The following is a 14,746-nucleotide window of genomic DNA, read 5'->3' as shown; positions in this document are numbered from 1 at the left end:
AAGGCCAGGAGATGATTGGCCCCTCCCATAAGGCTTAAAAGAGAAACAAAGGCACTTGGGCCTTTTGCAGGAAAGCAATGTTGCTAACTCTGTTTCCAGTCGGCATCTCTTGTTTTTTCTGAACTCCGTGGGGCTTTGCCAAGTAAGGCCTTTGGCAGGGTGTCAAAGAAGATATAGGTTGGTGATTATCCCGAAGTACTTCTTCTGAAAGACTAGTTTTGCAACTAATTAGGACTCAGCTGGGAATGAACATAATTCTCAGCTGTTACAATAAAATAGGTTTTTTTGGGACTAATGACTAGTGTATTGTAATGACTCAGTAATCCTAGGTCACAACAATATCTAGGGCTATATGCCATAATTCTGGACCCATGACTTTTAGCTCCATCCATTGGGTGGATGTCCCAGGAAACAGTGGATTCTTCAGTTGCCTCACTCTTAGAGTAAAAAGAGTGAAAACTTCTCCCAAATCCCTCAGTCTCTGAGGCTGGTTCTTTCCAGTGTTAAAGAGCAAAAAGAGGCAAATCAAGTGAGAGAGACAGAGACAGATACCATTTATTTTCAGGCATAGCCACCAAGGACAAACTGTGTGAGTTCTTAAACCTACAGTATGCTTAATATTTATTACATCATAGTAATTAAAGAAAATGGATCTGAGCTATACATTTAGGATCTGAGTTCTAAAACAGAAAATCTATATAGGTATGCTTTATCCATGTGTGTGTGTGTATATATATATTTAATGATTGATAACGAAGTATGGGAAGAAGTTATTTTTTCCAAGCTAAACTAACATAAAGTATCATTAGTAAAGATTTTTGAACCCATTTTTTCTATTTCAATATACATTTCAACCATACCATCTGTAAAACCTAACATAAAGGTTCTATATTAGCTGTCATGAATATTAACTTCTAATGTTAATAAAAATGAACAAATAGCTTAATGTACCACATCACTCAATGCTTGATGCATTTTTTCCCTCATCTGTTTGGTATTATAGCTATGAAACATATTTTACTTCTGAAGCATTTTACCATCTCTCTGCTTCTAGATTCATTACAGGTATGGTGACTTCAGGAAAAATGGGGGGAAAATGTGGCAGGTTATATGCTACCTGACATAAGGTACTTACCAGAAATCTGAGTGCTTAACTGTAAAGTAATTTTACAGATGTCATCCTGGGCCAAACATGTAATAGGAATGGTACTTAAGATTGTCAAAATATGTTCCTTTCCATCTTCTGCAATTTGTAACGATTCTGGTACAAACTGGAAATAAAGACAGGTTATCAATCTTAGATTAAGCTCATATCAACCCCTAATCTCTTCTCGTGGGAAATGGCTTCTTATTTAAAGATGAATCTTTAATTTTTCTGCCTGGGAAGCAGACCTTTGAGACCATGAAGAGAGGAAGAAGGTGTCATGACTGACAAAACCTCTTAAGTGAAAAAGACAGCCTAGCCAGAAACATACTAGGGGCCCTAGGAGGAATTCTAAGAGCATCCTAAGAGCATCAGTTTCACCATACTAAGGTCAGCCTTAGTATCTAAAAAATAAAATAATCTATTCTCAAGTTGATGATCATTTTGCTGAAAAAAGTCTGAAGATGAAATACTTTCTTGAAAAATGTTCTTTTTACCGTATTGTGCTTTTATTCCTTATACTGCCCAGAGTTTGTTTTAGTAGATGGTTAGCTATAGAGGTTTCCTAGTGATTTCTCACTGAGGATTGTTTTGTTGCATTGTTAGAGAAAACTTTAGTTTTATTTATGAAAATTAGAAAGACATGAGACAAAAACAAATATAAGACTGGGAAGAACGGGTGGGAAGAAAATTAAACTAAACTGAACACAATTAAAATTAGCAGACTTTCTCCCAGACAATGCTAATGTATTGGAGTCAACATATTCCTTGGAATTTTTAAAATAAAATCTATTCCACAGAAACAAATTTTATCTAAAGTCTCTCACGCATACACACACACACACACACACACACACACACACACACACACACACACACGTATGTATTTATGCAGTGGTGGGATTCAAATAATTTAACAACCGGTTCTCTGCCCTAATGACTGGCTGGGTGGGTATGGCTGGCTGGGTGTGGCCAGAGTGGGTGTGGCCCAGGGCCATGACAGTACTCAGCCTCTTGCAGCACTCTGCCAGCCAAAACGGGGCGTGGGGGTTAGTTACAAAATGTGGGCTTTGCTTTGTGACATCCAGATCCAGGAAGCAAGGAATGTGAACTGCACAGAAAATACTTTTGTTTGGTTATGAAGAAATATCCCCACAGTCAGATGTACACTAAATGTAGACTGACTTAGCTACACGCCTTCCCAGCAAACAGCAAATTTTGAAGCTCCAGATAAAGAGGATTCATTTTAGGATGAATAACCACAGTTTGCATGTTGGAGCTTCCTAAAGGAATGCTGGGAAATTCTGTATTTTAAAGAACATTTGAGAGTGGGGGTGCAGAATAGCCTTTCTTTGTCTGAGGCTGTAGAGACCCAGAACCAATCAAAACACTTTTTATGAAGCAACTGATTAACACTGACAGTCACTAGTATATGAAAAGAAGAGCAAACTCCACTCCCTTCTAGTCCTGATGATGTTATCTAGTTTGGTAATGAAACATCTGCAAGAAAACCATCAAGCTCAGAGAGCACCAAGGAACCCATAGTTCAACCTTGAACTACAAATATTATCTTCTATCAATAAACACTTTTTGGTTAGAGGGACTCAGAGCCTGCATTATATGAAATGGCTCCCAGTGGATTTCATCCTAAATTTTGATATGATTTCTGTAAATAAGGAATGTAGAATTATAATGGCTGAGTATTTGATCCTTCACACATCAAAAAAATACAAAGGATAAATAAATAAAAAACAGATTTGAAAAAAGAAAAGGCTCAGGAAAGAAAAAGAGTGAAAGTGTAAGAAAGGAAGAGGAAAAGAAGGAAAACTGAAAAAGAATGACTTCCAACTTTCTTTGGTACAGATATAAGTAAAAAGATATATCGAACTCTTACTCTAAGATTAACATTTGTCTATATTATTTCCATAATCCCTTATTTAATCATCAAAGCCTAGTTCACAAAAAGTCCAGTAATGGTTCATATTGCTTTAATCACTATTTGTTAACAAAACCACAACTGATTTATTTAATTGCACCAAACTCTAAATAAAACAAGAATGGAAAATCCTAAACTCTAGTGTAGACTCATGTTTCTGAACTTTGGCAACTTTAAGGTGGACTTCAATTCCCAGAATTCCCCAGGCAGCATGAAGTTTGCCCAGCTTAAACTTGCCAACACTGAAAAACGCTGATCTACAGATAGGGATTTTTCTATTCCTCTTTTACTGGTTCCTACTTACTTATGAGCAATCATAATGCAAAATCCCCATTCCCAACTCACCCCACAGTAATGTTCATGCAAAATCTCCATTCCCAACTCCCCTAGAGCAGGGGTTTTGGGCCTGGAAGGCCTTCTGCACCACCCTGGAAGCCAAAATAGGGAGTGCAGGGGGACTCCTGGGAGAGGCGGGGTGGGGTGGGCGGGGCCAGCCAGAGGTGGGATTAGCCGATTCTCCGAAGTGGGCAAAAAGTTAACAACCGGTTCGCTCAAACTGGTGTGAACTGGCTGAATCCCACCTCTGTATTTATGTATGTATAATATGTATAGTATGATATGTCCCACATACATATGTACGTACATACATATATTTAAGCCGCCCTGAGTCTTCGGAGAGGGGCAGCATACAAATTGAATTAATAAATACGTAATAAATAAATAAGGGTGACAGATTAAAATTTAAGGATTTTTTTCTCAAATTACTATGCCTCTCATTTTCTTTCAAGTATACCAATTTTCATTGGGAAAAGGTTTGCTGTTCTTTTTTTTTTCTTTCTGTCTTTACCCTCTTGCTTGCTCTTACTGCTATATTGGCAAGTTAACAAGATTTTGGATCAGTGCCCTAGCAAGATGAGGTGAAATTGTTATTTTGGTGGCTCCCTGAGATTTCTGCTAAGCTCTAAACCATTCAGTCAAATTAGCCACTGTAACTGCTTATTAAATAGACATTGACTTAATTTCCAAATGCTACCTTTTGCTTTTGAACATCTTTAGTAATTACAAAATAATTTTCAGGTATAGTTGGGTAATTGTTTCTTTTTACTGTTGCAGAAAGGGGAGAAAAACCTTTGAAAAATTCTATTAACTAACAGCATGGAACCGATTGGTTTAGTGCACTGTAGTGCTAGTAATGAAGGGAAAAAAAGTTAATTAAAAGGTGCTGGAGTGTATATTACAATAATTAGCTGGTCATGTTGCTTGTCTGTTATTCTACTTTGAATGTTGAAATGAATGGAAGAGGAATTTACATGAACATGAATATGATGATCTGACCATTCATCGAGCCATCTGACTAAAATTATCTATTGACAGAAGTGTCAAGTTTCTCTTTCTCGTTCTTCCCTAGCATGTTTCTCTTTTACTGGGGATGTTAAGACAGTGTTAAGAATCTAGTTCTTTGGATTCCAACTCAAATCTCTGATCATCAGTGATCTTAGCTACAGTTGATGTGTGAGCAAGTTTAGTAGTATGTGGAAACGCCAAAGGTTTCATAATTTTGTGGCTAAGGACTGCACCACAATTTTTTAGATTCCTAGCCAGTCTGTATTTTAAGACTGTTTTTATGCCTTTCTGATTTGTTCATTATTTACAAAAGCAAACTATAACTGATGTATTCTGAATCAAGGTTATGTTGACAACAGCATAACTGACTTCTACCATTCTACATTTGCTATCCTGTTCTAATCTTATGGTGGAAATAAATATAGATATAGTAGTTGTTGATACATAGCAAATAAATATGGGCAACTATAATTCAAAATAATGATACCCACGTTTCTCTCTGACACAGATATAAACATTAATTTTAAAGTTGTTAAGCTAAAGTGATTTTAAAACAGTGTTATATTTCATGACTCTAATCATAAGACAATGAAATGGGGAAAGTTCAGAGGATAGCATTTATTCAATTTCTTCCCCATCCAATAGATGAGAAGAATTTTTTATTTGCTGACAATATTTAAATGTAGGAGGAAAACTGTGGAAATGGAAATGGAAAAGGAATAAGAAACTCAGTATATGACCAAGAATAACACATTCCAAATGTAGAGCATAACTGTACTTCCAAACATCTTCAAGGCAGATCTGGTTGAAACTAGAGGGTAAACAAAAGATTTCACCCATCTATGATGTTTGAGCAGATTATTGCATTTTATCAGGGGAAGAAAATAATTTTATACATATAAATAATGCCACATTAGGCAAAGCTGTGATTATACTATTAAGTCAAAGGCATAATCACACAGATGATTATAAAGCACAGCAATTATTCTATAAAAGTGTTGGATTTAAAATACATTAAAAGGTGGAAGAGTTTTTAAAATGTTTATCCAATTAAAATTACTATTTTCACTCTTTTCCTATTTTAGAATGTTTTATCATTGTGCTGTTGAAATTTTATTTATCAGATTTTTAACCTGTTTTTATTACTTTAGAAGTAATTCAAGTTGGCAAAACCTACACAACACTCCTTCTTCCTCCTATTTTCCCCACAACAACCACCCTGTGAGATAAACTAAGCTGAGTAATTGATCTAAAGTCAGCCAACCAGTTTTCATGTCTAAAATGGGACTAGAATTCACCGTCTCCTGGTTTTTAGGCTAGCACCTTACCACTACGCCAAACTGGCTCTCATGACATTTCACGAAGGAGGACACAAAAGAGGGGCTTACAAACTGCACATGAGCCAGGTGATGTACAACAGCTTCCTTGATATAAAAGAGAATTTGACCCCCATTTTTGTAAAAGAATGGTGCCTTTCAGAAAATTCAAAAGATTTGAATGTTGATCCCATGACAGACCTCATAAATATGATCATATTAAAGACACAGTTCATATTGCACAGTGTGAATCTGTCCTTATAGCCGAATATTACCATAACTATTTATTTATTTGCACAGAATTATACATACAGAACCATACTACTCAGGTGAATGAACATGGGAGGATTTTTCTCTACCTAAAATGCTGCAGCTGTTAGTGTTTTTAAAAGACTGATAGAATGATTGATAGAATGGCAGGCAATTTATTCAAACATTTTCTGCTTCAGCACCTAGAAGCACCCTTCTTATAATCACGAAAGCCAATTTTATGGTGTGTTGTCTTGCGAAACAAGATGGCTAATATAGAAATCTCCATCAAGGCTATGCTAGAGAAGTTTATGAAATTACCGTAGATGTTGTGTGGTTACCTTGATTCCAGCATAGAATCCATCGCTTTCCTCGGGGAGAGAGTGGTGATCAGGTGAGTCCCATCTAAAAGCTGTGACAGTGCAAGAGACCTGCAATAGATAAGCCAAACTATTTCAAAACCTTTTTGCCTCTTTTTTTTTTTTTTTAAATGACAGGCTTATGAAAAACGATGGAAAATGTACTAAGCGATTGTTAGATTACACTTTATAAAAACTTATTTTGCTGCTCTTTGTCCTTGGCAATTGTTAGACCTCCTTCACAAAAAGGTAGCCTTCCCTGTCAAATTGAGAATGCACCCGGGGAGGGGGGGGGCTCCAAGCACTAAAAACTAACAGTGAAATTTGTTCAAATAAATATCTCTATGTGGCTTTTAAAGTTGCTAAAAGCTGTTGCCAAGCCAGTTCAAAATGCACAGTATGCTCAAGAAGTCTTTGACCTTCAGAACTAGGACATCTGCCAATATGTGTAAGACTGGGCGAAACAGTTGTGCAGCATTTTTTAAGCTGCAGCCCTGCTTTATCATTTTAAGCATATGGTAACAAAAAAAAAAAAAGTCTTACAATATCAGCTATATTTCCTCACCCCGCATCCCTGATGCTTCTGTGCATTGCTTTTCAGAAGAATAGAACTGGAGAGCACAATGCTATGGGGCTCAGATATAGGGAATGGATTACTTAGTAGTGGAATCAATAAAGAGAGATGGATTGACATTTTCAAGGCCATCTATTCCCATATAATTGCCCTATGCTCTTGGGTCATCAATGGGGCACCTTTTGCAGGTGCTGCTACAGATAGGCTGTATTTCTGAACAAATATTACCATTGGAGCTAAGATTGTTATAGTTTATGAGATTTTCTTTTTTTTTAGCCCAGGTTTTGTTAGAGGTTTTATGCTGCTGATCTAGTGATTGCTGGATTGATCATGTTATTTTTCGATGCTTCCAAATTGTCTAGAATCGCCAAAGCTGAACAGGACTATCTATGTTATTATTTTTCTTTTAAACTGCCCTTTTGTGCCACATTTGGATCAATAAATGGGTGGTCTGAGTAGTCATCAAGGACCTACTGGACTTGATTTCAAACTTTAGATGTAACATCTTTGAATTACAATGTTTTTGGCTAAATGGCAAACCAATTGCAAAAAATCTATAACTCAAAGTGCAAAGATTTAAGTATCTTTGAGGTAAGCATCTATATAGAGTGGTCTTTTGGTCCTGGGGAGGAAAAAGCCAATCATGTATATATTTTTAACACTATTGAACCAGGAATACAGATCAATGTTGTACATAAAATAATACATGGCCTTTTCAAAATTGCACTGCCTTCTTTCTTGGACTATGTATTTATAGTGCAAGTTAAACTTTGATCATTAGAAGCTACTTGCCTCATAAATCAATACAGTTCAAGCTAATTATATATGCTGGAATAATAGCAATACATGTCTTCTCTCCAATGAGGCAACAAAGCACCTGTTCTCCCCAATTTCTCTCCCAAAATTTAGCCAATACACCTTTCTTGGAAAAAAAATCTGTTCACATTCACTAATTGTAGGCTTTTTTCTTTTGTAAAACAAGGTCAAAATTGGCTATTCAGGAGATGAATCATTATTAGAATCTGATGTTCCTGGAACTTGCTCCTTAGAAACCAAATCTGATTCCTTGCTTATTCATCATTAAGTGATGCAGTTATTAAGTGACATCCAATTTTATAATCTTTTTTTGCAGCCATTAAGCAAATCACTGTGGTTGTTAATTTATTTATTTATTTATTCAAATTTCTATACCGCCCTTCTCCTTTCGGAGAAGGGGCATCACTTGATTGCCATTTGTGACCTCCCCTGTCAGTTTTCCCTTTGACATTGTTCATTGGAAGCTGACTGGGGGGTGGGGGGGAATCACAAATAGTGATCGTGTGATCCAAGGATGCTGCAACCATTGAAAATATATGCCCATTGCCAAATGCCTAAATTATGATCATATGACTACACCGATGCTACAATGGTCATTAATGCAACAATTGATTATAAGTCACTTTTTCAGCACTGTTGTAACTTTGAACGGATGACTACCTGTAACAGAGTTCTCTAGCATCTCTTATTTGTTGCTGTAGAAATTATTAAATTATTTTCTTTTTACAAATTCTCAGCAAAAGGCTTGGCTGTCTGGCAAATTCTGGAAATTGAAATTTATACCTCTAAAAGCTGCACAGACTGTGAAATACTGCATTGCATTGTATTTCTATGTATGAAGTTTCTTCCTTTGTAAATTTAGATCTCCTCCTCCTCCTCCTCACAATAGGCAGACATACATTTTAGTCACTGGTCTGTAGTCTTGAGAATGTGCCACACAATTATTGGGATATGTTTTCTCACAAGCTTCTTGCCTTTAGCTAAATATTGGTTCCTAGCAGGGGTGGGTTCTACTTACCTTTACTACCGGTTCGCAACGGGACCACATGCGCTTGCTCGTTTCACTCATATGCATGCGTGCTCTTCTGCGCGTGCGCAGAAGCGTTTTGATGATGTCAAGGTCAGTGGGCAGAGCCTCCCGCCAGTTTTACTACTGGTTCTATAGAACTGGTGCGAACCGGGGGCAACCCACCACTGGTTCCTAGTGTTTAACTAAGCAATCATAGGTTTTCCCCCTCCTTTTATCATTTCCAAAGAAAGGGGTGAAATGGAAAAGATACAGGCTATGTAAAGACAACTTTGACTATGGGAATGAATATTTTATTCCTAAAGCTTCTCAATAAAATAAAACCCTTCTTATCCCTAAATTTTAAAAGTATTAGAAGGGATTGATTTATTTAAGCTAAATGTATCATTGAAATCCAGAACCATAGCATCCCTACTGAGATGTGGAGAAGAAAGACGCCTATAGACATCAGGAGGATTGTTTTGTGATGGAGTTTGAGAAATTGGCAATGTGCGCAGATTTAATTTTTCTGTGTGTGCCTTGTTGTACAGTCGTGATAGAAAAAAATAGAATTGCATTCTTATTAGGGTGGTGGTGGGTTGTTTTTTGTTTTTTTTTGGCAGCAATCCCTTGGATATAAATTTGACAAGTTCACATGATTTGTTAGAATAATAATTGGAAAAGGCAGTTTAAGCCATTAAGCCCAACTGTCAGGACAAGAATCTAAACTAAGTATCCATAACATATATCGTAGATATTCAGTCTCTGCATGCTGCATGGAGGAGTGTGCTATGCTTGTTAATGAAGGTTCCCTCTACCTCAAACATTCAAGTTGGAATCTGTCTCCCAAGTTTCCATGTCCGCCATTCTGACATGGAACTTTAATTCTGACATTGTGATATAGATTGCTTGGAGTCCTCTCTCTTTTCTCTTCAAAGGCAAATATTTCTAGTTCCTTCAGACTCTCCTTATAGCACTTGGTTTCTATTCCTTTAATTATTGTTGTTTCTCATAGATATACATGGGAACTGACAGAGGAACATATGATGGGAAAACGAGCATAGAAAATTATAGGAGAAAGTGAATAAGAATCTGGTTCTTGTCTAATTTTCTGTCTGTCACATACAGAGTTCTATATGGGAGAGGCTGACCCATTTGCAAATTATATCCTTGCCAGGGGTGAAATTCAGCAGGTTCTGACAGGTTCTGGAGAGCCGGTAGAGGAAATCTTGAGTAGTTCTGAGAACCAGCAAATGCCACCTCTGGCTGGCCCCAGAGTGGGGTGGGAATGGAGATTTTGCAATATCCTTCCTCCAGGAGTAGGAAGGGAATGGGGATTTTGCAGTATCCTTCCCCCAGGAGTGGGGAGGAATTGGGGATTTTGCAGTATCCTTCTGTGGAATGGGGTGGAAATGGAGATTTTGCAATATCCTTCCCCTGCCATGCCCACCAAGTCACGCCCACAGAACCGGTAGTAAAAAAATTTAAATTTCACCACTGATCCTTGCCCTCTTTCGATGATGTAGGGCCATGAAGGCACAGAGTTCTGAATGCTTGGGGCTGATGTTTCCCGTCCTTTAAATATTATTTCTTGATCCAGCCATCCTATGTGTATATGTGTGTGTGTGTGTGTGTGTGTGTGTGTGTGTTGTAGGGGAGAGAATAACATTGTACTCCATGTTATGTAATTTCTGTTATTGAAAAGAACAAATAAAGCTTATCAGAGGAGGGAGAGGGATTTTTTTTAGCACAATAAGGTTCAGACGGAGCTATCTATTACAATTACAGCAAGTCAAAATAATTTGAATTGGAAATTATGCTTGATTCAGAGAGGGTAGTTTCAAGATTTGTTTTCATTCAAGCAATCCACATCCCTTGTTGTGGAATTTCACTGTGAAAATTAATTTAAAAAATCCAGAACTCTTTCTGAAAGCAATATTTAATACATCAAGAATTATTGTACTGCATTTAAGAGTTAGAATTAAAAGTGTGGGGAAAAGAAATCTCTGTCTCTCTTTTCTTTTATACTGGAAGGATCTCAAATAATTACCTTTCTTTCTAATCTATCTACAGAAATAAATCACTATGGAATTTTGTACAAGGAGTTGTTATTTTTCACTATTTGGGGGAAGAGTTGCCACTATAATTGAAAATATTGTAACTCTTCAACAAGATGGCCAATGCTAATAACAAACTAAAAGGCAATTTTACATAAGCCTTTTCTAAAGTACATGCCATTTCATGGCATGAACTTCCAAACTGCTGTCCAGAGCAAAAATGACCATTATTTAATGGCACATCCTGCTTTCTTAGCATTACCCACTGCGCACATACTACCGGCTGCAATTTACAGATGGCTGTCCCTCCAGGTATAGAATGACCTCTGTCAATATCATCTAAATAGATCTTGGGATTGCTACAATTTCAAATCAGATAGAATGGGCTATCTTGAGCATTTACCCAAGGGGAAAAAAGCATATTACAGATTTATTTATTAAAGCTGCAGTAGTTTTGCTAGCATTCGGCTGTCAGCTGAGCTCAAATAGCATAACTGTACAAAGTTGTGACTTTTCTAAACATGATGGGGAAATGGTATTGGCTATTTACAGATATGCTAATAAAAGTTCAAATTCTGTGGACTAGTCAAGCTCAATGACTCTGGTTAAGGGATGAAGATCTTGATGGAAACTTGATATTGGGTGTGAACAATATTACTAATGAAAATTTAAATGAATGGAAAGTAGTTCAGATGTGTCAATCATATGGGAACAGAATGCTAATTTTTAAGATCCCAGTCTTTTTTTGGCAGCTTTTGAGAAATAAGTAGCATGGAAAAGTATGGAGGTACTTGAAAATTATATTGAATAAATGCAAAATTGGCTGTTACAATTAGTGACTCCAGATACCTTCATTTGCAGCACCCACCATAGAAAGGCTGATTTGGATAGATCTTAATCTCAGCTGGCCACTAAAGAAGGTCAAGTAGATGTCACAAAACCCTGTCAATTCTGATATTACATCAATCATATTTTAGTATAGTTGGTAGAAATTAAAAGGCAGCAAAAAAAAAAAACATGCTTCATTGTGTACACATGTACATCTTGCTTTAGTTTATAGCATTAAATCACTGTGCATGCAATATTTTGTAAGCCTTAACAAAAATTGATAAAATGCCAGTTTTATCTCAAAATTGTAGAAAGGGAATGATAGGCGAAAGGAGGCCTTGCCTATCAGGATATAAGCAAGATTCCAATTTATTTATGAACTACCCTGCTAAGAAAACTGAGTGTCAGCATACTTAAATATTTGGATTTTAGTTTGCTAAGTCTTTTTAATTCATTAAACAGAGTAAGTGACAGAATACGTGGCATGTCACCTCAAGTGTGAATAAGGGACAATTAAGAACTGAGACAGGGCTTTCAAATCTTTTCCTCAAATGAAAAATCTGAAGAAAGAATGATAGACTAGCAGTGGAATAGGAGGCCAATTTTAGTTTTTCAAGCAGAAACCAAGGCCAAAATTATATGAGGCTTTGAACATATCATCCTCTCTTTTAGGAGTTTCTTTTATTTCTTATCTGTAGTGATTTGAGAACAAAGAACTATCCGTGCTAAATATTGTGGTCCACTTTGGACATCTGCTGTTATTTGTAGGAATATGGGATTCATAACTTTTTAGTTCTTTCTATTATTGGCAGATTCTTAATAATGTTATATAATTAACTATGTGTTACATCATTGACTCATTTATGTGAGTTCATGAAAACAAAATTTTGGAGATCCACTTCTGGAATCAAGATGGTTCTCTGAAGTTATGGTCAAGAAATCCAGTGTTTTTATTAAGTTTTAATTTCACTTAAATACAAAGAATTGTGCTGTAGGGATTTGATTCAGGTTAACCAAACTGCTTTTTGGTTATTACAGTGCTCTAAGAGGGTAGAGTTGTTTTTATTCAACACGAACCACAATGGCGCAGTGGTTAGAGTGCAGTATTGCAGGCCGCAGGCTACTTCTGCTGACTGCCAGCTTCCTGCAATTTGGCGGTTCAAATCTCACCAGGCTCAAGGTTGACTCAGCCTTCCATCCTTCCAAGGTGGGTAAAATGAGGACCCAAATTGTTGGGGGCAATGTGCTGACTCTGTAAACTGCTTAGAGAGGGCTGTAAAGCATTGTGAAATGGTATATAAGTCTAAGTGCTATTACTATATGATCTATTATTACTTATTTACCTGTTTTAAAATATGTAATGCTATGCAGTACAACAATTTTTTGGAGGGGATAAGTGAATTAAATTGCTTTATAGTTCTAAACTTAATAAAATGTACACAATCCTATTACATTAAAATGCATTGCTTCTTGAAGACCGTGTTTTACTTTTAGGCCAAATTCAGGCTCAAGATATGAGAGTTAATAAGAACTAAAAAAAAGAAAAAGCACTACAGAATGATTGTCTTTCTTGACCTTGTCTTCTGAGTTCAAGAAAGCTTTACCGTATCTCCCAATCTGAAATTAATTCCATCCATCTCCACGTAGGAGAAGGTCTGCACAGTTGTGTCATGATGAAGCCGTTCTTTCACATTGGATGTAGAAAGTCGTGACCAGATCACTGTATAGCCCATAGCCCAATTTGAAGTTGGACTGCTGAAAGTGCATTTTAAGTAGACCTGGGACCCCAAAAGCTCAGGTGTAACTACTGGGTGTAAAGCTGGAATATGGAATTTCCCTAGGTGGGAAGAAAAGCAGACTGTTATATAATGCACAGGAGTTAAAAATCAATAATTCAACCCATTTAAAATTATAAATGAGTCAGTACTATAGAACTGAAAAAGACATGTAAAGCCCTATGCTTTCTGAATGAAAATTATACATTTATACTATGCTATATTATGAGAACTGAACAAACTTCCTGAATGAGAAGCAAAAGAAAGAAAGAAAGAAAGAAAGAAAGAAAGGAAGGAAGGAAGGAAGGAAGGAAGGAAGGAAGGAAGGAAGGAAGGAAGGAAGGAAGGAAGGAAGGAAGGAAAACTAGAAAATCCAGTTGCCTTTAAAATACAAGCACCTTTGGGACAACTATGACCCAGATGAATCAGAACTTCTGTAGACATTTATACTGTGCAATTTTTGCAGACAGGTGAAAACTGAAGAGTTGCAAGTTGTGACTAAAATGAGTGGTTCAAAGTAACAAGGTAGTAAGAAATGATTATCAAAGCATTTCCAATGATTGCAAACAAAAGAGAGGTTTGCTTAGTAATCCTTCAATATCAAAAAGGGAGCACTAAAATAATATCCCTACTCAGTTTGATTCACAGTCATGTCCTCAAGGACAGGAAGTCAGCATATCTATAGGAGATTCTGAAATTGAAAAACTTCAGGCACTTCTAGTCATGGGATCCCATCTTCAACCTTTTGAATTATCTTAGCCCAAGGATGAAGACTGAAATTAAGTGGTAGCCCAAAGTTAGAGGAACATCTTTTTATAGCCTGTGGATTTTTTTCTGCCACAAGGATTCTGAGGTTTCAGAAATATTCATGAATTCTTTACATTTAAAAACAGCAGAGAACAGGGATGTACTTAACAGCTCTCTTGGCCCTGACTAGATCTTAATTCCCAAACATCAAAGAGTCAGAAATCATAATATGTGAAAGTCCTTCAACTATGATAATAACCAAATCTGGAGAGATGTACAGTGAGGAAGATTTTTTCTTTAAAAAAAATCCTTCATCTCCAATCCAGTAAAGAAATGTCTGTCCATTCAACTATATGACTGGATAAAAAACATAGTTTTGGTGTTATTGGCATTCTTTGTTTTATTTTTAAAATATTTATTTATATAGCCCCTTGGTTAGAAAACAACTCTGGGTAACAAACCTTGTTTAGAAAACAACTCTGGGCAACAAATTTTAAAATGACAATTAAAAACACCCATATCAAACCAAACCAAAGATATTGGCAGCCAAGGGCACCAATCAATATACTGCAATGCCCCTTAGAGATAGACTCTA

At 36.6% G+C, this 14,746-nt stretch overlaps 1 protein-coding gene across 1 annotated transcript in view; it reads right to left on the bottom strand.

Annotated features, from left to right (window-relative positions):
- VWDE (von Willebrand factor D and EGF domains) overlaps positions 1-14,746 on the bottom strand; it is a 194,995-nt gene that overhangs the window by 164,667 nt on the left and 15,582 nt on the right. Inside the window, exons 5-7 of the mRNA XM_070934354.1 lie at positions 13,234-13,466; positions 6,331-6,420; positions 1,136-1,271 (exon numbers count right to left, since the gene is read on the bottom strand). Of these exons, the coding sequence (XP_070790455.1) occupies positions 1,136-1,271; positions 6,331-6,420; positions 13,234-13,466 (459 nt within the window). The remainder of the gene's footprint in view (positions 1-1,135; positions 1,272-6,330; positions 6,421-13,233; positions 13,467-14,746) is intronic.

This window comes from Pituophis catenifer, unplaced genomic scaffold (genome assembly GCF_029215685.1).
Source record: "Pituophis catenifer annectens isolate HBS135680 unplaced genomic scaffold, rPitCat1.0.hap2 SCAF_1, whole genome shotgun sequence".
NCBI classification, from domain to species: Eukaryota; Metazoa; Chordata; class Lepidosauria; order Squamata; family Colubridae; genus Pituophis; species Pituophis catenifer.
Note: the sequence above shows the minus strand (reverse complement) of the source record. Positions and strands in the feature narration are given on the sequence as shown.